Genomic DNA, 22,622 nt, shown 5'->3' on the forward strand with positions numbered 1-22,622 from the left:
GTTACCCTGGTCCAACCCCCTCCCATGGCTACCTGATCCCTCCCCCACCAATGGGACATGCTCTTTGCCACCCGGCACACAGAGCCAAACCCCCGCCCCGGGGGGCCAGTACCCACAGCCCCCGCCCCACCTGACCACCACGCCGCGGTGCATGTAGATGTTGATGTAGTGCGAGCCGGTGCTGCCGTTGGACTCCCAGTAGGTCTTGGGGTTCCTGTCTGTCAGCTTGTTGGCTCGGTGGGGGTTAGAGGAAACCTCCAGCTTCTCCCAGCACTTGTCCTCCTTCACTTCCACGCTGGAGCCTGCAAGGAGAGGGGACAGAGCTGAAGGGACCTGGGGAGCCACCTGGGCGGGGGCACAGGTGGGGCAGAGGGGCCCCGGGCGACCGCCCCAGCACTGACCCTGGCAGAGGTTGCGCAGGAAGACGTCGAAGAAGGGGATGTTGATGGGCTGGTGGCTCCGTCTGTGCTCCTCAATCTGACCCAGTACCATCTGGAAGAGAGGGGGGCGCAAAGCGTCAATGGGGGGAGCCACCTGGCACCCCTTCGCCACTGCCCGATTTCTGGACTCTGGGCAGCAACCAGCCCCCAAGGAATGCAGCCCCACAGGTGGGGTGGGGGAAGCTGAGTGAACTGGGTCCAGAGAGAGCCTCTGCCCCACGGCCACTCCCCCCATGGCTATCCCCTCCCTGCCCACCCCCTTCCAGAGACCACCAACCCCTCCCCCTGCCTGCAGACCACTCCCTGGTCACCCCTTCCAGATACCACCAACCTCTGTGACACTCTGTACCCCACATGACACCCTGTACTCCATGTTCACCACTTTTATATGGTTATGTTATATTCTGTACAAAGTAAGCCTTGTGAGGTATCATCTGAAGATTCATAAACTGCTGAACATCATTGTGCTGTTAAGATGTGTGTAACAACACTGTGTGTAAAGCTATGAGATTTTACTGCATGATTGTTACTGAACTATGGTACTGTTTTGGGTAATGCCCACAAACTAATTTTTCAGAGACAAAGACACCCTAGCACGCCAGCAAAGTACCAAAGAGCCATTACATACTACATCAGACATTCACCAGCAGGGGCTGGGGGAGGGAAGGGAAGGGAAGGGAAACAAGAAAGTTACCATTCATCATGAGGGCAGTTTGGAGCTCACATACACAACAGCACTGCCCAACCCCAGGACCCAGCAAGGATTTTTCCAGCACAAAGGGCGGGAGGATAAGAAGTGGGGAAAACGTCCCTAGTCACCCCTCTCCTCCGTCCGTCTCCGCTCATGACAACGACGACGCACAAGGAACTGAACAAAGGGGGGAGCGGTCCCAGGCTGGGAAAAGACGCAGCCTGTGGAACGTATCACAGCTGCTGGTTAGAAAAATTCCCTCTTTTGCTTTTACACCTATTAGTCCTGGTACAGTTTAGGAATTCGCTGGCGTGTTTATCCTTTTATGACCAATTCCGACTGTTATGCCTTCCCACCTGTGATCACTTAAAATCCACCCTTCTCTGGTTAATAAACTTCTTTCATGGTTCTGCCTAAGCCAGTGTGTTTGACCGACGTGTTTGGGAAACCTCTACCCGAGACGAGAAAGGAGGGCCCGTAACCCCTCCCAGGGCTGGAATGACTAGCAAGGAGCTTCCGCTGCCCGGGAGGGCTGGGCGCAGTGCAGGAGGGGAGCAAGGCTGGGGATGGGGCTCTACGGGTGTTACCCTCTACGTAACACATGGACTGCTGGGCACAGCCTCACGTACTCGGCTGCATCCTGGGGGCTGGGAGCGAGCAGAGCCTGGACGGGTCGCTGTTCCCAGCAAAGCGGTGTAAAAGGCACCCCAGGCAGGAGAGCTAAGGGGACTCAGCAGTCCAGGCTGCACCTGGAGGAAAGTCACGCCCTCCCTCCCGCCAGACCAACCTCTGCAAAGACCACCAACCCCTCCCCACAGACAAACAACCTGCCCTCCTCCCTTCCCTCCCTTCAGGGACAGCCAGCCCCCAGCCAGCGCCTGGGACTCCCGGGTGGTCTCGACCCGGATCAGCGCCCCGGCATGCTGCAGAGGTTCCTCCCACCCGCCAGGCAGACCGCCCCAGGCGGTGGGGGGAGGCCTCCCCCATGGCAGAACCCCTGCTCACCTGGGCGGGGTCAGAACGCACACCCCACACCGAGCACATGCCCCGGCTCACCTGGATGCAGCCGGCCAGGATGCTGGTCGTCAGCTTCTGATAGAGGCTGGCGTACTTCTCACAGTCGGTCACCAGGTCCCGCAGCTCCGGCCCCAGCAACAGGTTGGAGTTGTGCTTGTCCAGGGCTTTGGACAGGGCCTCCTTGGTGCCCAGACGGCACATCACCACGGCACAGTCCTTGGTGGCGGTGGCCAGGCGGTGGAGGAAGCGAACGAACTCCTGCACGACCTGCAGAGGGAGCAGCGCGGACTGGGGGTTGGGGCACCGGCCTGGGGGCCAGGAGACCTGCTTCTAGTCCCGCCTCTGCTACTGACCTGCCAGGGGGCTCCAGTACCCTCCGCCCCCGGCCGCCTGGGGCATGGAGCGCGCAGCTCCCTGGGGCAGGGCGGCTCTCAGCTCCTGCCATGCCTGGGCTGGAGTCTCCAGGCACGGCACGGACAGAACAGAGAGAGGCCCCAGCCCTGGCTGGGGGGCGCTGGGTAAAGGGGTGATGCCAGGGGGCACAGGTCCATCTTCCCCGGGGCAGGCCTGCGGCAGATCAGGGCTGTTATGAGCCAAGGCACCGGGCAGAGACTTCACCAGCAATTCCTGCCGCAAGCCCATAACTGGGGCTGAGCTAGGAGCCCCTCCCCGCCCCCGCCCCCGCCTCCTGCTCCTGGATTCCCCACCCCCGACAGGTAAGCGGGTCCCCCCGTGGCTCCTCACCTCCCGCTCGTTGCTGGGGGCGCTCATGGAGGACAGACAGGGCTCGATGCATTCGTGCCAGGGCAGCCCCTCCTCCTGGTAACTGTCCAGGAGCTTGTTCAAAATCCTGCACAAGAGAAGGGGGAAGGTGGGGCCTGAGGGGAGAGGCCAGCGGCTGCCAGTGCCCCGAGCCCCCCCCGTGTGCCCGGCCCTCTGGCCACACAAGCCACCTTCACTGCCATGCCTGCCCCCGCCTCCCATGACAGCCTCTCATCCCAGCCCTCCCTACTGCCTTGGGACAGCCCCCACCCCCACCTTGGGACACCCCAACTGACCACACATATACACACACCTTGGGACAGCCCCAACCAACCCTGACCCCCCAGAAACAGCCACTTCCAGCCCCAGGACAGCCCCAACCAACACCCCCCAGCACAGTGCCAACAAACCCTGCCTCAATCCACCCCCAGGACAGCCCCAAACAGACACGCCCCCGTGCTGGCTCCCATTCCCATCTGGAACATCCCAGCCACACTCTCGCAGTACAGCGTATGGATCCCCGGGCAAGGTCCCCCACGCCCGGTGACACCCGAGGATCCCCGGCTGCCCCCCTCGCCCAGCGTCACCCGAGGATCCCTGGCAAAGGTCACCCCCTCCCCCCCGTGTCACCGAGGACCCGGCCGCACCCTGCACTCACCGGAGGATCCCCAGCTGCACGGCCTTCTCGGCCCCCAGCTGCTCCAGGCTGCGCAGCAGCAGCAGGAAGTGCTGGCGGTCCCGCAGGGCCTCGGCCCCCTCGCTCTCGGGGCCGGCCTCCTCGCAGAGGCAGCGCTCCAGGGCCAGCACCAGCTCCTTGGAGAGGCTGCCCTTCTGCAGGCGGCCCAGCAGCGTCTGCACGTCCACGTCCTTCAGATCCAGGGCTGAGCCCGCCTCTGCCACAGGGAGAGCGCCGTGGGGCCGGGGCTGGGGCAGGGCACTGCATGCCGCCGGCTGCACGCTCGCTGGGGCGCCAGGTGCCCTGTACCCCCGTCCCCAGGCTCTCAGACGGGGCTGTGGGTGGGGGGCAGGGGCTCCGTACCTACCGTCCCCAGGCTCTCAGACAGGCGGGATGGGGATGGGAGCTGTGTATGTGGGGCAGAGCTGCATACGAGCTGTCCCCAGGCTTGTAGGTGGGGTTGGGGGGGCAGGGGCTGTGGGGGTGGGGTGGGCTCCATACCTGTATCCCCCAGCTCTCAGACAGGGGCTGGGTGGGGAGCAAGGACCTCTGTACCTGCTATCCCCACATCCTCAGACGGGGCTGTGGCGGGGGCAAGAGGGTCCATACCTGTCGTCTCCAGGTTCATGGGGAGCTTGTGCTCCGCCAGGCGGCTGAGCGCGATCTGGGCCAGCGTCTCGTTGGCGTGGCTGGGGGCGGCGGGGTCCTGGCCCCCCTGGCAGCAGCTCTGCAGCGCCGAGTGGATGTCACAGCTCACCAGCTGCTCGGCCAGGCCCCGGTGGCTGTCGATCAGCATGCTGGCCACCAGCAGGCCGTTCTGCACGGCCGACGAGGCCCTGCGGGGCAGAGCGCCAGGGTGAGTGCCCGTGGGCACCAGCCGCTGCTCCTCCCCAACGGGTCTGTGGGGCAATGGCACCTCCTGCCAGCCAGGGGCCCTCCCGCCAGGCACCCCCAGAGCCTCCAGGGAGCTGCCCCCCACCACTGCCCCCACAGCAATGACCCCGCTCAGCCCCCATACCCAGCGGTGCCCTGCATGGTGCGGATGGAGGCAGGGAGGGCGCAGAGCAGGCTGTCCGAGTCCTTGCTGGAGGCGGAGCCGATGCTGGCAAAGATCTCCCACATCACCTGGGCATCGGCGTGGTTCAGGGGACAGGGCTTCTCGCTGGCACCCAGCGGCTCGCAGGTCCCGGCGCCCACCAGCACCTTCAGCGCCTGGGAGGCCAGGGGAGCCGGTCAGGGCAGAGAGCTGGCAGCGCCAGCCCCAGGCCGAGACCACGAGGCTGCCAATGCCCCCTGGGATCCCGGCACTGGCCACCCGGTCCCCGCCCTCTCCCACCCACGATCCCGGCATGCCCCACCCCTGAGCCCACGACAGCCCCCACCTGCCCCGTGAGCTGCACTCACCGCCAGGCCGGCCTGCTGGACCAGCGCCGAGGGGGCGTACTCCTGCATGCAGGCCAGCACGGCACGCACCCCGCCCTCCGTGGCGAAGAGCACGCGCCAGTCGTACTTGGCCATCAGCACATAAAGCAGCCGCAGAGCCAGCACCGCCAGCAGCTTCTCCTTCACCTGGTTGGTGAGCAGTTCCACCAGCATCTTCACCAGCTTCTCCCTGCGGGGAGCAACGGCGGGCGGCTCAGGAGCCGGGCTTGGGCAACCGGGGACTGACCTGCTGCGTGGCTCCAGGTCAGCTCTGGTCCAGAAACCAGATCCCCCGGCCCCCCATGGGCCTCCCACTCCCCAAGCTGTCACAGGAGTCCCAGCAGGGCAGCCAGGTTTGATTTCCAGCTATCCAGAGGTGCAGAATCCACCCCTGCCCTGGAAGTTTGTTCCAGCTCATCACCCTCCCTGGTAAACATCTGGGCCTTACATCTCACAGGCACGTGTCTGGCTTCAGCTCCAGCCACCGGTTCTGGTTCTGCCCATCTCTGCTAGACTAACGGGCCCATTAGTGCTCACGTTTTCCCCCCAGAAAGGTCCTTGCACATCATGAACAAGTCATCCCTTGGTCGCCAGGTGTCCACACAAGGTATTGGGAAACCGGACAGTGGTCAGAAATGAGCTACAAGTATCCAGGGCTAGAAAACCAGCCTCACAGCAAGTGACTAAGGAAGCTGGATCCTGGCAGCTCCTCGGATGAAGGGTGAGGACACCTACTCGCAGTCTGTAGGCACCTGCCCAGGGAGAATGCTGCTGACACGGGGGCTCTTGGGTCCAGCAGGCAGAGGGGGAGGAGAGCCACGGCGAAGCTCAAACGGGAAATCAGAGACCTGTTTACCAGGGAGGGTGACCGGCCATGGGAACAGCGTCCCAGGGATGGGGCAAGTCTTCCAACGCTTGCGGTCGCTACGCTGGGAGGGGCCATCTGCCTGAAGCCCACCCTGCAGCTCACCCACCACTGACGGGGCTCCATGGTGCCACTTTCCCAGGAGACTTCAGACCTGTGCAGGAGTCACTGGGTGACGCTCTCTGGCCTGCGCGACACACAGGATCAGACCAGCCAACCACAATGGTCCCTGCTGGCTGTACAACCGGTGACGTGTATCTGTCGCCCTCCTGCCCAAATCCTTTGTACGTTGCTGTAGCTAGACCGTAAGCATCTGGAGCCAGGATCGTGAGCACATCTGCTCACGACTGGCATCCCCTGGCTCTACTCTAATAGAAACATCACCCAGGGGTAATGCCCGCGCCAGAGACAGACGCTAGCCAGCAGCCGGCCCCTGCAGACAGGAGCAGCTGGTTTTCCTGCCCCGTCTCTCCAGGGAGGCACGGGCCTGCCATCTCCAGGTCTGGGCGCGCCCAGAGGACCCACCAGAGAACTGACCTGATGGTGAGTCCCTCAGGTTTGATGACCTGCCGCTCTCGCCCGGCCTCCTCCTCCAGAGTCTTGATAATGAACCTGAGCCCAGCTAGCTGCAGCCCCACCTCGGAGCTGGACCTCTGGATCAGTTCCACCACCTCTGCAATCCGCTCCAACGAGCTCTTCTTCCCCGACCCCTTCGCGCTGCACAACACTGGCCGGGACCATAACACCCGTCAACCCGAGGCTGCCCCACGAGCCCTCCAGCCAGCCCCTCCCCACGGCGCTTCCCCACCCCCCACGGGTCGCCCCTCTTCCCAACCTCTCCCCGAACCAATCGCTGGGTCTCCCCTGCCCAGACCCCCCCTTAGCCAGCAGGGACCCGCTTTAGCTAGAGCCCAGCACCCAGCCACTGCCGCGCACGGCTCCTTCCCCGGCCGGCACGTACCCTTGGCTTTCTCCTCTGCCATCTCCAGGCAGGCTAGCCCCTCCGCTCGCAGCAGCTCGGTGAAGAGCTGGCAGTCGGATTTCTCCGGGGGGGCTGGGGCAGGCACTCTGGCAGCAGGAGGGTCTTTCTTTGGTTTCTTGGACACCAGGGATTCGGCGCACTCCGAGGGGGCTGCGTCCAGCCCCAGGCCGCCCGGCTGCTCCCCCCCTGGGCGGAGGAAGTACTTGCTGTAGACATGGGAGCTGTGCAGGTCACTCAGGGTGCAGCCCTGGCACTGCTTGCTCAGCACCCGCAGCACTTGCTGGGCCAGCTCCACCGGTACCGACAGCTGGATCAGGGCTTCTTCGTCCAGCTCCGACAGCTGGAAATGCAGGGCCTGGGTTAATTCTCAGCAGCCCGATGTCCCCAGGCCAGCGGAACCGAGCCGACACGGAGAGGTCCCCAGGCCAGCCGGAACCGAGCCAACACTGGGCAAGTCCATCCAGAATATCCCCAGGCCAGCCAGAACCAAACCAACCCTGGGCTAGTCCAAACGGAATATCCTCAGGCCAGCCAGAACCGACCTGAAACTGGGCTAGTCCAACCAGGATATCCCCCAGCCAGTCAGAACAGACCCTACACCGGGCTAGTCCGACCGGGATATCCCCAGGCCAGCCAGAACCGAACTGACACCAGGATGTCCCCAGGCCAGCCAGAACCGAGCCGACACGGGGAGGTCCCCAGGCCAGCCGGAACCAAGCCCACACCGGGCTAGTCCAACTGCGATATCGCCAGGCCAGCCAGAACCAAACACGTCCAATTCTCTTGTCCCAGATCGATGTCTCAGTGGCTGCTGACAGCATCTCCCCATGCCTGTGACCTGCCCATCCAGAGTCTGTTGGACAGAGTTTCTCTCCTGGGCTGAGCTGGTCTCCTCTTTCGTTCCCTCCCTCTGTTCCATCCACACTCCTTGGTCCTCCCCTCACCTGCACCCCCACCATTCCCTCTTACTTCCCCGGTTCAATCTCCCCTCCCAGTTTGCCCCGCTCTTCCCAAGGCTCCCCAGTTCCCTGTTCCACTCCATCCCTGCTGCCCCCATCCACTTCCATCTCCCCTCACTCCCCTCTCACCTGTTCTCCCACTGCGCTCCATGGTATCTCTCACCTTCCAGTTCCCTATTCCTCCCAGGCCCTTCTCTCTCCCCTGCACCACCCCTGTCCCACACCTGCTCCTCCTGGTGCTGCCGGATGAGCTGGGCGATCTCCTGCTGCTCGTGCGGTTCTAGCTTCTTCATGAAGAAGAGCAGCTCCCACCACTCGGCCCGGCTCAGGGCCTCCGAGTCCTCGCTCAGCCGGTCCATCAGGTAGGGCAGGGAGTACAGCCCCCCAAGGGGCTTGCAGTAAAACGTCTGGGTCACTGCAGGGGGGCACAGCAAGGCAGAGAGACTAACCCTGAGCGTCTCAGAAAGACGGTTACCCTGCTGCAGAGCCACCTGAGCCAGGAGGGGACAGCTGGCCTGGGCTAGCCAGGCAGCCAAAGGCCAGGATTCAAAGGGAATTCAGTCTCAACGGGCTGGCCGGATTCCCAGCCTGCCATCTACTGGCAAACAGAGCGAGCGCATGAAGCAAGAGCAGAGAACACTAGGTGGCTGCAGGACCAACCATCACCTTCCTGCTTAGAGACGCGAAGCGATGGAGAGGGGCGCTCCAGCAGTGATTATAAATAGAAGGATTTCCATTTAAACCGACTGAAATCTGAGCTCGCTAGTCAGAGCCAGCTGCTCAGTTCAATCCACAGACGCCAGGTGGCCAGCGTGGCGTAGCAAGGGGAGAATTATTACAGTCACAATTGTCATTTTTGGGACACGACACCATCACAAAGACTGACCATTGTCTACAGGACTGTCAACAAAGGAAAGGGGGCTGGAAATGGAGGACTTCTAGCGGGTCCTGTGGAGATCAGGGCTAAGTCTTACTTAACAGCCTCCCTAACATCTGGAAGAAGGGAGTAAGCAGCATCTTAACAGCAGGCTGTGCTCCGCTCGGGGGAGCAGAGAACGCCAGTGAGGATTGAAAAATAAAGAAGGACCTGAAGAGAACAAACATTTGCTCAGTAGAAGCACATGCTTTTGGTGCTCAGAAACTAGTCCCGGGGCCGTACAAGTACCTAGGTAGAGAGATTTCACGCACACCAAAACGACAACCGTAAAAGGCCCCATTTGTTCATTATTGTATTAACTGGGGTGAGGGTCCTGAGCTCAGAGTCACAGTAGTGAGCAGATGTGGCTTGGCGTTTGAGTACTCAGAGATCTTAGTTTTGTGTAGGCCTGATTTAGGCCCAGATTTTATACTGGGGGTGATTTCTACCAATATAGTTTAGACGATTATACTGGTATAAGTGTGCCTTATACTGGTATAGCGTGGTCCTCTTCCCAGGCAGGAATAAGCCATATCGGTATACACATGTTTATCCTGGTATAACTGCATCCACGCCAGGGATCATAGCAATTTAACTCTGTCAGTATAGTTAAAGCAGTACGACCTGTGTGTATAGACAAGGCTTAGACCCTGTGGCAACCATCATGACAAAACTGGTCCCCCTCAGCTGGGCTCCTAGGCACTGGATACTATGAATAATTAATAACAATGTAAATCTTTTATTAAGCACCTAAAAATCAAAACAATTCCCTTTCAAAGTTGTGAATTCTAGAGGAGACTGAATAGCATTTGCAGCTTACCTTTCAATCTAGGTTTAAAAACCTAGCAATTTACACACAACAAAACTACACTGAAAGAACATATCGTAAAGCCAAGCACTCAGAAGTTAGGAAACACGAGTGCAACCTTCACTCAGCCACCTTGTGTGTTTGCATTACGACACAGTCTTTAATTACGTGACCACATGCTGTTTTTTTCCCCACAGTGCCCCTTTGAAAAGGATTTAGGGGTCACAGTGGACCAACAACTCAAGGTGAGCTCCAAAAAGGGCTAATGCGACCCCAGGAGGTATAAACTGGAGAGGAGGGAACAGGAGCGGGGATGTGATTTGACTCCATATACAGCCCTACTGAGACTGATGCTGGAATATGGTGTCCAGTTCTGGGGTCCACGTTTTAAAAAGAAGGTTGAAAAATTGGACAGGGGACAGAGAAGAGCCATAAAAACAAGAGGCTTGGAGAAAATGCCTCACAGTGAGAGACTTAAAGCGCTCAGTCTGTTTAGCTGATCAAAAAGGAGACTGCGGGGTGACTCAATTGTGGTGTATAAATACCTCCATGGGGACAAAATACCGTGTACTAAAGGGCTCTTTAATCCCACAGAGAAAGGCAGAACAAGAACCACCGTCTGGAAGCTGAAGCCAGACAAATTCAGATTAGAAGTAAGGCCCAGATTTTGAACAGTGAGGATGATCATACTACCAAGGGAAATGGTGGATTTTCTATCTCTTCAAAGCAAGATGAGATCCCTTTCTAGAAGTTGCTTTAGCCAAACCTAATCTATTAAACTCAATATTGGGGTCAACTTGGTGAAATTCTCTGGCCTGTGTTACACAGGAGGTCAGACTAGAGCAGTGGTTCTCAGCCGGGTGAACGCAGAGGTCTTCCAGGGGTTACATCTACTCATCTAGATATTTGCCTAGTTTTACAACAGGCTACAGAAAAAGCTCTAGCAAAGTCAGTACAAGCAAAAATTTCATACAATGACTTGTTTATACAGCTCAATCTACTATACGCTGAAATGTAAGGACAATATTTATATTCCAGTTGATTTATTTTAATAAGTCTGTGGTAAAAACGAGAAAATCAGCAATTTTTCAGTAATAGTGTGCTGTGACACTTGTATTTCTATGTCTAAAGTCGATTTTAAGTGAGGTGAAATTGGGGGTACACAAGGCAAATCAGACTCCTGTAAGGGGTCCAGTAGTCTAGAAAGGTTGAGAGCCACTGGACTAGATGATCTAGTCATTCCCTTCTGCCCTTAAATGCTATGACGCGTTACTAGAATACCATGTCCAGTTCCAGCGTTCACATGTTAAGAAGGATGTTGCAAAAATAAAGAAGTCAGAGAAGAGCCATAAGAATGATCAACAGTCTGGAAAACACGCAAGACTCTTAAAGAGCTTAGGCTATGTCTACACTTGCAGAGGTTTTGCGATGTCAGTTTCACCAGTGATAGGGAACGGGTGAAACCATGGGAGTGTGAAAGTAAAGCGCTGGTCTGTTTGCTCATGCACTTCCACAGGTGTCAGAGTGCGTTTACATTTGCAGCACTTCCATCCCCGATGAGCAGAGCGCAGGAGGGCAGCTATCCCACAGTGCAGCTCTCTCCGTTTTGATGATAGGTCTTGAGGGAAGGGTGGGGGGGTGATCGCAGGGCATCCTGGGTCCCTGCACAGCCTCCTCTCCCCGAACACTGGTCAGCTCCAGGAGCTCAGCATTGCTCCAAGCAGGGGATCGTTTGCCCTGTGGAGCAGCCATTGTCACCTGGCCAGATAAGTGAGCACTTGCCAAGAAAACAGGAAGGAGAGTTTCAAACTTCCTGAGCCTTTACAGGAGGAGGGGTGGACGTCTGTTTACCTGGCATTGGAGCAGCAGAGGGGCTGGTCAAAGTGGTCACCTAGGCTAGTGATTCTCTAATTTTTGTACTGGTGACCCCTTTCACATAGAAAGCCTCTGAGTGCGACCCCCCCTTCCCCCCCGTATAAATTAAAAACACTATTTTATATATTTGACACCATTATAAATGCTGGAGGCAAAGCAGGGTTTGGGGTGGAGGCTGACAGCTCGCGACCCCCCACATAATAACCTCACGACCCCCTCAGGTGTCCCGACCCCCACTTTGAGAACCCCTGACCTAGGCACTGCGGGATATCCTCCGGAGGCTAAAAGCTCTGTAAACAGGAAAAACAAGTCTTCACTTACACATCACCGCAAAAACATCACCGGTAAGAGCTGTATGCCTCTCGTGGAGGTGGTTTTCTTTTTGGGGTGAAACTTCTGAGTTTCACTGCAAAAAGTCATTAGCAAGTGTAGACGCTCCCACGGTTTTTGCACAAAAAAGGGACTTTTTCCACTTTAAATGGCAAGTGTAGACATACCTTACATCTATTTAGCTTATTGAAAGGAAGGATAAAAGGAGCCCTAATCATGGTCCGTAAGTTCCTACGCAGGGAGAAGGTCTCAGCACTGGAGAGTGGGGTAACAGAAGGGCTTGCCTACATGTAGAGTTGCACAGGATAAAGGTGTGATTTTAAACAAATGTATTTAAACCATTGCCAAAGCTGTGGGGACACACTTACTCCAGGTTTATTTCAGGTAAACTAACTTGACTAGGAATAGATATAAGCTAAACTGAATTAAACTATGTGTAAATTGAAATAAGAGCATCCCTACAGGGGTTTGTAGCTGTTTAACTAAACCAGTTTTGAATTAAGCCAAAGCAAGCTGGCGTTCAGGCAAAGCTTAACAGATAGAGACATCACAAGGTCCAGTGGCTGGGTATCAGTGATGGAAAAAGCCAAATGGGAAATAGAAGCATGCTTTTCTAACACAGAGGGTGACTGACCACTGAAACAGCTTACTCTCTGCCACTTGGAGTCTTTAAATCAAGATTGGATGTCTGTCTAAAAGATACATCTTAGTTCAATGAGTTGTTGGGTGTGATGCAGGAATTACTGGGGCAATTCTCGGTCCTGTGTTACGCAGGAGGTCAGACTAGATGAACTATGAAAAAGATTTTCAAAAGTGACTCAATTTTAGGTGCCTCGATTTTGGGGTGTTCAACTTAAGACACCTTAAAGGGATGTAATTTTCAGAAATTGATGAGTGCCCTGGCTTGCAAAACCAGACCTTTAAAGGTGTTTCAAGATGAACCCCCAGAAATGCAGACACCCAAAATTACTAAACAGCTTTTAAAACCTTAGCCTATCAAACTCCAAAAAAAGCACATCGGTGCTTTTACAACGTATGAACCTACGTTGTTTTATTCATTCCTCTTGATTTTATATGGACCAAATTTCAGGTGGTTTCATTTTCAGCAAGTGCCAAAATATCATAACATGCTGGTTGTAGCAGCTAGTTCAGTTTAATTCTAACTAGAGTTTATGTGCATATTCTGGAGTAACATCAATGTATTAAATGACATTTTACACCTATTGTTATTTGAACATGTGTCCCATGCAGCTCTAAGTCATATCACTGACTGACAAGTTGTCACCCCTCATACAGAACACGCAGAATGAATTTTCTCTTTAGGAAAATCCCTAGAAGAAATTTAAATCACTCCACACTGGAAAGGAAACGTGACCAGCCCCAAAGCGCATGGGAGCAATAGGCAGAGAATGCACATGTACATACAGTGCACATAACCTCACCTGTGGTTAGTTTCAAGTTCTCGGTCAGACTGGATACCTTTTCCTGGGCAGCTTCTTCTTCAGGCTGCTCTCCAGCACCAATAATCTCCACCATGTGCCAGTGCACCCAGTAAGTTCGGCCTGTAGATTGCCACAAAACCTGTGGGGGAAACAGACCTGTGTGATCTGACCTGCCACTTCCCCAGTGCCCACGTTCTATAAATAGAGAAGGGAATATGCCCACCACCCATCTCACCCACTAAGCTGTATAAACGAGGGCCCATTCCGTGGTATCCAGGACACCCAATGTGGCTTAGTCAATATTGATACTGGAACCTTTGCGTTTCCTGATTTTAAACGGGCAAACTTAATACTGCATTAACAAGTTCTTTTGCATCTGTTTCCTAAGTTCTTTTTTAAAAACAGCATCAGGGACTACTTACATAAGTTCTACCAGCTTTGCTTGTGCTGCTTAGAAACTCCTTGCTCTTGAGTTATTCAGGGTATGTCCACGCTGCAGCTGGGAATGAGCTTCCCAGCACAGGTCGACAGACTCACACCAGCTCTGCTCGAGCCGGGACACCACGAACAGCAACATTGCCAGGGAGAGCGGGGCAGCAACTCAGCTTAGCTGCTGAGTGCAAAGCCACCCAGCCTCCTGGGCACAATCGCGGCCCCCTAGCCTAAGCCACTGCCCATGCAACCTTGCTATTTTTAGTGCTAGCTAGAGCAGGGGCCGTGCATGTGTCTAGCAGTGCCAGGAAGCATGCTCTCAGCTGCAGTGTAGAAACAGCCTCAGCTTATAGAAGTTAAAAGCTGCTCGTCTACTAGATGAGTGTGTGTGTGTCTGTGTGAGAGAGAGAGCACGCGCACGCCTAATGCTAAGTGCACAGCTAGGGACATTTTCTGCTGTACATGCTCTGCAGGCGCTCTCCAGCTTGTCCCATCGCATGCATCCGACGCAGTGGGCTGTAGCCCACGAAAGCTCAGGCTCAAATAAATGGGTTAGTCTCGAAGGTGCCACAAGTCCTCCTGTTCTTTTTGCGAATACAGACTAACACGGCTGTTACTCTGAAACCTGCCATCGTAGCAGAGTCTTTCAAGCCAAGAGAAGGCCTTAGCCCTCAACAGAGATCGGTACCGGCCAAGTTTTCAAGCACAGGATCGTGCTTTGACAAAGCTGGCATCGCGTCCACAAGTCTGAGCACAGCTCTGAAAGTACAGGGCCTTCGGCACACTCATATTATCAGACCTCCTAGGCTGCAGACTTCTTAAAACCCTTCTGAAGAAAGATAACAAAGGCAGGATGAGTCAGAGCCTAGGAACTTCTTAAAGACTTGAGCGGAAAAACCTGCTTCACAAACAACATCTGACAAAGCACAGGCCTGGGCCCCACAAGTGAAGATTTTCACGATCAGCTGTGAAAGGAACTAGCTGAAAGCAGAGGGAGAACTCCCAGATCACTAGAGCCGCCCTGTCCTCCAGTAACTATCACAGAGGCAAGCTTGCCTGGGTAACGAGATAGACTGGAATGCCCCATGGTAAGGTTATTACAGTACCTGCGAAGTTTACACTTGTTACTTGGATGGTGAAATCCAATTACACAACTCATAACCAGTTTGGGGTTTGTGCCCTGTGGCTGCTATTCTCACTCGTGATCTACTCCAGACAGCATGACACCATGGCTTTTGGTTCCTAAACACAGTGGAAAGCACATTTGAGCACTTCTGTCTAACCCTGTTTGGCTGCAGACACACCATGCTTTGCAACAAATTCTAGTCTACTCTGGGACCTAAGCCAGAACACCGGAACAGGGCTGGGCAAATCAAGTGAACTCTTGCTAACTGGAACCACATCCAAACACTATTCCTAAATATGGTCCAAGGCCAAGCGAGGACGTGGCCTCAGAGAGGGAAACCGCTGCGGAACTGAATGGGAAAAGGGAGCGTGAAGAGTGGTCACAGAATATTGATTACAAGTGCAGTCTGGGACAGGGAGGGCTAGGCTGTAAACGCAATACTGGGTGTGAGGGAATATGGTCTGCCCAGCAGACAGGTGAGCGTGCAATGCTACAGCACAAGACAGACACATGAAATGTTCAAACAAACCCCAGATGCCAAGCAGAGCAATGAACATCCTGAATAAACACATAACCCACGGGGCAGTCATTGCACAGGGCGGAGAGAGCTGACCGATCTATGGCAGGGAAAAGGGAGAGTCTAGTAGGGAGCATGGCAAGGAAATCCATGGAGAACCATGGAACGGAAGTGGGTGTGGTCAGGGCTCAAAGTTTCCCAACACCCACTGGCCCAGGTGAAAATCCTCTTCACCCCCAGCCCCTGCAGTCTGAAGGGAAAAGCATACGGTGCCGGCTATTCTGTACCCTATTTAACAGGGGTACGGTCTGGTCAATCTCCAGACAGATCACAGCCATTCAGGACCCTGTCTCCCTGCAACTCCCAGCTCTCACTGAAACCTGCACTTCCCGCAACACTGCAGTCACTCCTTCCTTCCCCACTCCCAGAGCCCGGCTTCCCCGCTAAGGAGCACAGCGAGAGCGCCAGCCTTCCTCTCCCAACACCCCCCACCCCTCTTCAAACACAGAGAATGAATGAGACCAACACTGCATCTGACTTTGTTCTCCTCTCCCTCCATGGCGCTGGCATGGACTGCCCACGGGAACATTTCAGCCACCTTCCTTTCTGGCTTGGACTCCTAGCGCCTCCTCTTTGCGTGCCACAATCCCACTCCTCTGACCACAGCCGAGGATCAGCTCTCCCACCCCCTGATCTGCTCCCCTCGGGTCCTTCCCTCACTGAGACCCCTGCGCCTGGCCAGTGTCTCAGCTCCAACACAGCCTGCTGCACCCTCTCCTTGCCAGCGGTCTGTGACTTCCCCCAGCACTGCCAGGACTTCTCTGCTCTCCGGTGACAGTCACTAACTCTCCACACTCACCCAGCTGAAAGGTCCCCACTCCACCCAAGCCCCACCATCCACTTCCTCAACTCCTGCTGCTGCACAGTGGAAGGCCTCTAGCACATGTCCCAGCCCCAGGAGGACTTGCTCCACTGCAAATCCCCTCTCCTTCTATGGCTCTGCCCCTAGCCAGCAGCACTGTGCCGCCCGGCCACCTTCAACTCCCTCCTTAATCCCTCCCTCACGTCCCCCTCCTCCCGGGAGTCACCTAACTTCTGCGGGAAGTAAACTCACAAGATCTAAGTGGAACTCCATCCCTCTGCCCCCCAATCCCCACTTCCCTTCCCCCTCTGCCTCTCACCACCACCCCCTCTCATGGCCCCAAACACTGAACCCAAGAGCTCATCTTCTCTCTTCCTACAGCCCCTCTACCCAGCCCCCGTGACCCTATCCCACCCTGATCCCCCTCACCTCCGGCTCATTCCCCTCCCAGGACCAGCATGCTTTAGTCTCTCCCACCTTAAACTCCCTGCCCTTGACCCCCCCTTTGCCTCAACCACTATCTCCTTCAGGGCATCAGCACATAAACTGAATTTACTAACAAACTAAGTAAGTGATCCCTTGATTCAAGGATGATCTCTATCACGAAATTACATATGGGTCCTGAGATGACTCGAGAGTCTGATCCTGGACCTGCAAATCCGCCCACAGTAGGTACAGACATTTCGTGGCAGGCCAGTTGCCTGCTGGGAGAAAGTTATTTCTTTTTCCTTCCTTCTCTCTCTTTTCAGCTTTGAGGGAAAGGCGCTTGTCCTCGAAGCGGGCCACTGCCTGATGGAGGAAATGGCACCATTGGGATCGGTTAGTGGCTTGCTCCTCCCAGCTTGTGACATCCACATCAGTTTTCTTAAGACATGCTTTCAGAGTGTCTTTGTAGCGTTTCCTCTGACCACCACGGGATCTCTGATCATGGGCGAGCTGAGAGTAGAGGGCTTGTTTTGGAAGGCGAGAGTCTGGCATCCACACACAACGTCTAGCTCAGGAAAGCTGGTACATGAGGATCATTGCTTCAATGCTGGAGACATTGGCTTCAGTGGGGATGCTGGCGTTAGTACAGCGATCTCGCCATTTGATGCGAAGGATCTTCCGGAGGCATTGCTGGTGGTACCTCTCCAAGCTCTTGAGGTGCTGTCGATAGGTCATCCAGGTTTTGTATCCATAGAGGAGTGTAGGAACAACAATTGTCTTCTAGACCTGGATCTTGGTGTCCTGACGTAGGTCACGGTCCATGAAAACACAATGGAGCAATTTCCCAAAGGAAGCACTTGCACACTAGATCCTGTGCTGGATCTCACTGTCGATTTTTGAGTTTTGAGAAAGTGGGCTACCAAGGTAGCAAAAGTGCTCAGCTGTCTTCAAAGTCTGTCCCTCGATGGTGATTTGTGGTGGGATACGTGCAAGGCCTGAGGCAGGCTGAGTGAGATAGTGAGAGAGAGTCCTAGGCTTCGGTAAGCTTGTGCAAGAAAATCCAGTATGGACTGAAGGTCATTCTCAGTGTGTGTGAGGATGACACAGTCATCAGCATGCTCAAGATCAGTAATGGATGCCCTGAAGACTTTTGACTTCGAGCAGAGACTTGAAGATTAAAGAGCCGCCCGTCCATTCTGTATTGAATGTGAACTCCATTGGGGAGGTGATCTTTAACCAAAATGACTGCTAAATAGATGGAGAACAGGGTTGGGGCAATAATGCAACCTTGCTTAACCCAGTTTTGATGACAAAAGGTTCCATCTCAAGGCCATAACAGAGAACTGTGGCAGTCGTTTGATCACGGAGAAGCCTTACAACCTTAATAAATTTTGGAGGGCAGCGAAATCTGGCCAGCACCTTTCACAGGGCTTCGCGATTGACAGAGTCAGAGGCCTTTGTCAAATTGATGAAAGCCATGTACAAGTTCTGATTTTGCTCTTGAGACTTTTCCTGGATTTGGCAGGCAACAAAGATCATGTCGGTTGTCCCGCAGGATGGTCTAAAACCACACTGAGATTCTGGCAATATTTCCTCAGCAAGGGAAAGTAATGGGTTTAAGAAGATACAGGCAAGAATTTTCCCTGCTGTAGATAGCAAGGCAATGCCTCGATAGTTTTCACACTCCAACTTATCTCCTTTCTTAAAGATTGTAACAATGTTAGCGTTTCTCAAGTCTTCTTTTCATTATACCACTTAAGAAGAAAAAGTTCGTGGAGCTTTCCTACCAGTTCTTCACCTCCAAACTTGTAGACTTCAGGCCCTGCTGCCTTGTTGTTCTTAGTTTGCATAATGGCTCATATTACTTCTTCGGGGGGAGAGGGAGGATCAGCAAGAGAGTCTCTTTCATGTCTTTGAGGTATAGATTCGATAGTGGCATCAGAGACAGTTGACTCATGGTTCAGGAGTAACTCAAAATGCTCCTTCCATTTGGCTTTGATGGCTTTGCTCTCCTTAAAATATGTTGACCCGTCTTGGGCTCCGAGTGGTGTGGGTCCATGGGAGCATGGACCATAAATGGCCCTTACTGCCTGAAAAAACTCCTCATGTCATGTTTATCAGTGTAAAGCTCAATCTCCTTGGCCTTTTCTCACAACCATGTATTTCTGATGACATGGATTTTCCTAGAGCTTCAGCCTTGAGTTGCTTGTATGAATTTCTTCTGCTGGTGTGATATGTCGTTTTGCCACATGCAATGAGCTTTTCTCTTCTCGTCAAGCAGGCCCTGAATCTCAGCCTAGCTCTCATCAAACCAATCTTGGTGATGGTGGGTGACATAGCCAGTGGACTCAGCACATGCTGAGAGAATGGCAGTCTTGAACCCCAGAAATTTTCATCATCAGCAGCAGCTGTAGGCATAGTGGCAAACTTCTCTTGGAGACACTGCTTAAGTTTCTTCTGAGTCACTATATCTTCACTTGTGATGCGGACATCCTTCCGATCTCAAGCTGTAACAATAACATAGTCAAGAAGGTGCCACTGACTGGAGCGCGAGTGTCTTCAGATGGTCTTATATTTCTCACTTTGTCTAAAGAGGGTGTCTGTGATGATCAGGCCATGTTCTATGCATTTGCTCAGGAAGAGATGCCGTGGAGATAGCCTTTCCTACTCCTTTTCCGATAGTGCCATTCCAAAGATCTGACCCCCGCCCGACTCGAGCGTTAAAATCTTTGAGGAGAATGATCTTGTCCTCCTTGGGAATGCTGGTCAAGACTCTGTTAAGATCTGTATAGAATTGTTCCTTGATATCCTCCATAGAATCAAGTGTTGGGGCATATGCACTGATGACAGCAGCAGACTGGTTGTTGCTGAGCTCAAGACGAAGAGTCACAAGACATTTATTGATTCCTACAGGAAACTCTGTAAGCTGACTGACACATTTATTCCTACCTGCAAAATCGACACCATGAATGCACCTGACCTCTGCAGATTTCCCTTTCCAGAAAAGGTGTAGCCTTCACCTTCTCTCAGTTGACCTTCACCTGGGCACCTTGTCTCACTCAGGGCCGTGACGTCGATGGTATATCTGGCAAGTTCCATGGTGACGATAGCAGTTCTTCTTCCGGCCACACATTATCTTTGTTATCCATCAAGGTGTGAACATTCCATGTTGAAAAAGTCACTGTCTTTTTATAGCTTCGAACACAGGCAGAGTGATCCCACCTGCTGCAGTAATCCAGCCAGGAGCGTATGAGACAGTCTAAGTTTAGGGCACCTTTTCTAACCATGCGGAGTGAGCAGAGAGGATCCTAAAGAGGACTGCTCAGTCGCGATAGTAGCTGCTCAATTGCACCCGTCTCAGTCCAGGTGCCAGACGACCATTTAACTACCACTGCCTATGTGCAGATTCATGGCTAGGGACTGCCAGATTCACTAATACTGTCTCCATCACCACTAGTCCGTCACCGCAGGGCTTGGAAAGTTGGAAAGATGTTATTTCCCGTGATAGAAGCCTGCATGTGATTTCTTTTAACATGGGGAGGCTGGTGGGCCTACAGCAACCTCACGATCATGACAAGCTGGAGGTCTAGGGCTCAGTGGCAGGGAAAGTCCGAGATGATTGGAGATCTCCAACTTGTTGCAGCCTTTATCTGCTTTCACACCTGTTGAGATCCGAGGACCCTCTTACGCCTGATCCACCATTGAGGACTTAGGGAATTGGACTGTGCTTTGTCTGGGACCTCCCCTCAGACCTGTTCGTCTTGAGAGACTCTACCAGGAACATGAAGCTCCCGACAACTTAGCTCTGAGGATCACTGGAACATGCAAGCCCCTTCAACACAACAAGGCGACAGTCCCCAAAGAGGAAATTAAGTAAGGCAGATACTCTGAATCTGTGAATCTTCCATTCAGTGAAACCGTTCATGATGGAATTTCTCTGAGGCTGCCACAGAACATCCAACGTGCTGCACAGATGCATCACACAGCGCGGAGGTCTGACTACAGATTGTGTCCAGCTCACACCAGAGTGCACAGAGCCTTGCTTATAAGGGACACAAGGAGCACCAGAAACCGCACGGCAGGTTTCAGAATTGGACACTCTTCCAAAACACCCTTTTTCAAAGCCTCCCACCAACGCTAGGTGTGGAATCCACTAAGGACCCCAGGTGTCCAAGTCAGACTGCAAGCTCCCTTAAGGGCACAGATCAGGCCTTTACACAGCGACAACGAAGTTGTGGAATAGGCCCCAAACTGACCCTCCTTGCAGCAGGCTTCAAAGCACTAAACACTTCAGCCACCTGTGCACAACAACAGAGTCCCTTGGGCGACAAGAGGCAAGACAGCAACCGGGAAGGTTTTGTCCTTAACTGGCGTAAGTTGCCATAGCGGAAAGCACATGGAAGGGAAACCGATGACCGTGCCACTGACAGTTTTGGGGTGAATCTGCAAGGGCAGATGAGGTGCCATTTTATCCAGGAAGTGATGGATTAGCCATCAGCACCTGGAACTCACTCATCCAGCTCAGGGCATCACAAAAGAGGGAACCATCATTACTGACAGAAAAGGAAATCATTCATAAAGCTGCAAGACAAGACTTACAGAAAATGTAAGTCAGATCCCAGGAGGCCAGGGGAACTGTAACGATAGGAAGAGGTAAATGGGGATGCTTCAGGAGACAGCTCAGTAACGTGAGCCACTAAAACACGCCATGGCACAGTAACAGACAAAGGGCATTTCCTAAAGGCTGTAGACTGTGTGACCAGAGACAGCCAGAGGCCTATACAGTTACAGAAGGGAGCCTCACGTGGGCAAGGCCCCCATGCGTCCAGCCCAGACCAAAGAGACCATTCAAACCTGAAGTGACTAAACTGGCCCCAAGACTTCATATTTGCATCTGATTTCAGGTCAACTGTGCTCAGTTTGTTCATATGTTATTTTTCTAAAGGACAGTTCCACACTCTTCCCTTGGGCATCCAACAGCCAAGATAGAATTTCTAATTTATGCATCACCACCGTTACGCCCTTAGGTATAAGCTGTGCAATCCTGGACTCCATTAAGGCAGAAACACAACAAGCAAGTGCCTAGATCCCTGGCTCATGGACCACACAACGACAGCACAGTCAAACCCTGATCTGGAAAAAAGTTAGCACTAGCCCTTGGCGTTGGGAAGAAAAGCTCAAAGACATGGCTTGAGTAATCAGTGCAGGGACAGCCTGAAACAAAAGCTCCAAGCAGGGACAGAATAAGGCAGAGGCACTGTAAGCTCGTGCCGAGGGTACCAGATCCAGGAGTGATGTGATTAAAGCACAATCCTCAGCTCTCCTTTTAAAATCTTTCCAGCCTTCATGGATGTGAGGCAAAGTTTAAAAACGTGACCTGAATGGGACTGATGCAGCAACACCTGCCTGCATCTGCAGAGAGCTTGCTCCACACATCCTAAGGGGGGAAAACGCCAGACCCACTGCTCTCCCCCTGCCCCCAACACCACCCCAGCAGCAAGCTCCAAGCAAAGGGGGAAGAAGAGTGCAATGAACCCAGTTCACCCACTCCTGCAGACACACCCTAGCTGCCACCCCTGCCAGTCCGGCGGGCAGGGAGGGAAGGGACCCTGTGCTGCTGCCCCTGCCTCTTCAGGGGGACGAAGGGGTTCCTTGTTACTCAACTTGGAGGACAGGGCCACAGTGCAGGGGAGGAGCCGTGCCTGCCCCTGCTCCCCCCTCACATCGTGATACGCATATGGCCATGGAATGCCTCAATCCAGTACTGGCTCTAGAGGTGAGAGTCCTTTCATTCATCCTAATAGGCTGTTCTCTAAAACCCACCGCTCTGGGGTCTCTCTGCCAACTGCATCCCCACAGGGACTCCGGAGGGCCCTTGCTGCTGTCCCACCATCCACGCTCTGCTGGGGCAGTATCAACAGCAGGTCCCTCAAAACAAAGATTCAGCAGCGAGCAGAGAAGAACCAAGTGCTCCCTTTAGACCTGGCTGAAGACAAGGAGCTGGGGGGCTGAGCCCACCCAAAGAGGAGAGGTGGTGGGCCCAGCCCAGCCCAGCCGACCGCTCAAGGGAACAG

At 54.0% G+C, this 22,622-nt stretch overlaps 1 protein-coding gene across 4 annotated transcripts in view; it reads right to left on the bottom strand.

Moving 5' to 3' along the window:
* LOC125633295 (cullin-9-like) overlaps positions 1–22,622 on the bottom strand; it is a 64,643-nt gene that overhangs the window by 31,693 nt on the left and 10,328 nt on the right. For all 4 annotated transcript variants that reach the window (XM_048842391.2, XM_075127287.1, XM_075127288.1 and 1 more), the window contains 12 exons: positions 13,186–13,324; positions 8,039–8,229; positions 6,835–7,195; positions 6,411–6,600; positions 4,991–5,198; positions 4,605–4,798; positions 4,196–4,422; positions 3,569–3,803; positions 2,893–2,998; positions 2,188–2,415; positions 402–492; positions 131–302 (listed from right to left, as the gene is read on the bottom strand). In XM_048842391.2, the coding sequence (XP_048698348.2) occupies positions 131–302; positions 402–492; positions 2,188–2,415; positions 2,893–2,998; positions 3,569–3,803; positions 4,196–4,422; positions 4,605–4,798; positions 4,991–5,198; positions 6,411–6,600; positions 6,835–7,195; positions 8,039–8,229; positions 13,186–13,324 (2,342 nt within the window). The remainder of the gene's footprint in view (positions 1–130; positions 303–401; positions 493–2,187; positions 2,416–2,892; positions 2,999–3,568; positions 3,804–4,195; positions 4,423–4,604; positions 4,799–4,990; positions 5,199–6,410; positions 6,601–6,834; positions 7,196–8,038; positions 8,230–13,185; positions 13,325–22,622) is intronic.

This window comes from Caretta caretta, chromosome 3 (genome assembly GCF_965140235.1).
Source record: "Caretta caretta isolate rCarCar2 chromosome 3, rCarCar1.hap1, whole genome shotgun sequence".
Taxonomy (NCBI): domain Eukaryota; kingdom Metazoa; phylum Chordata; order Testudines; family Cheloniidae; genus Caretta; species Caretta caretta.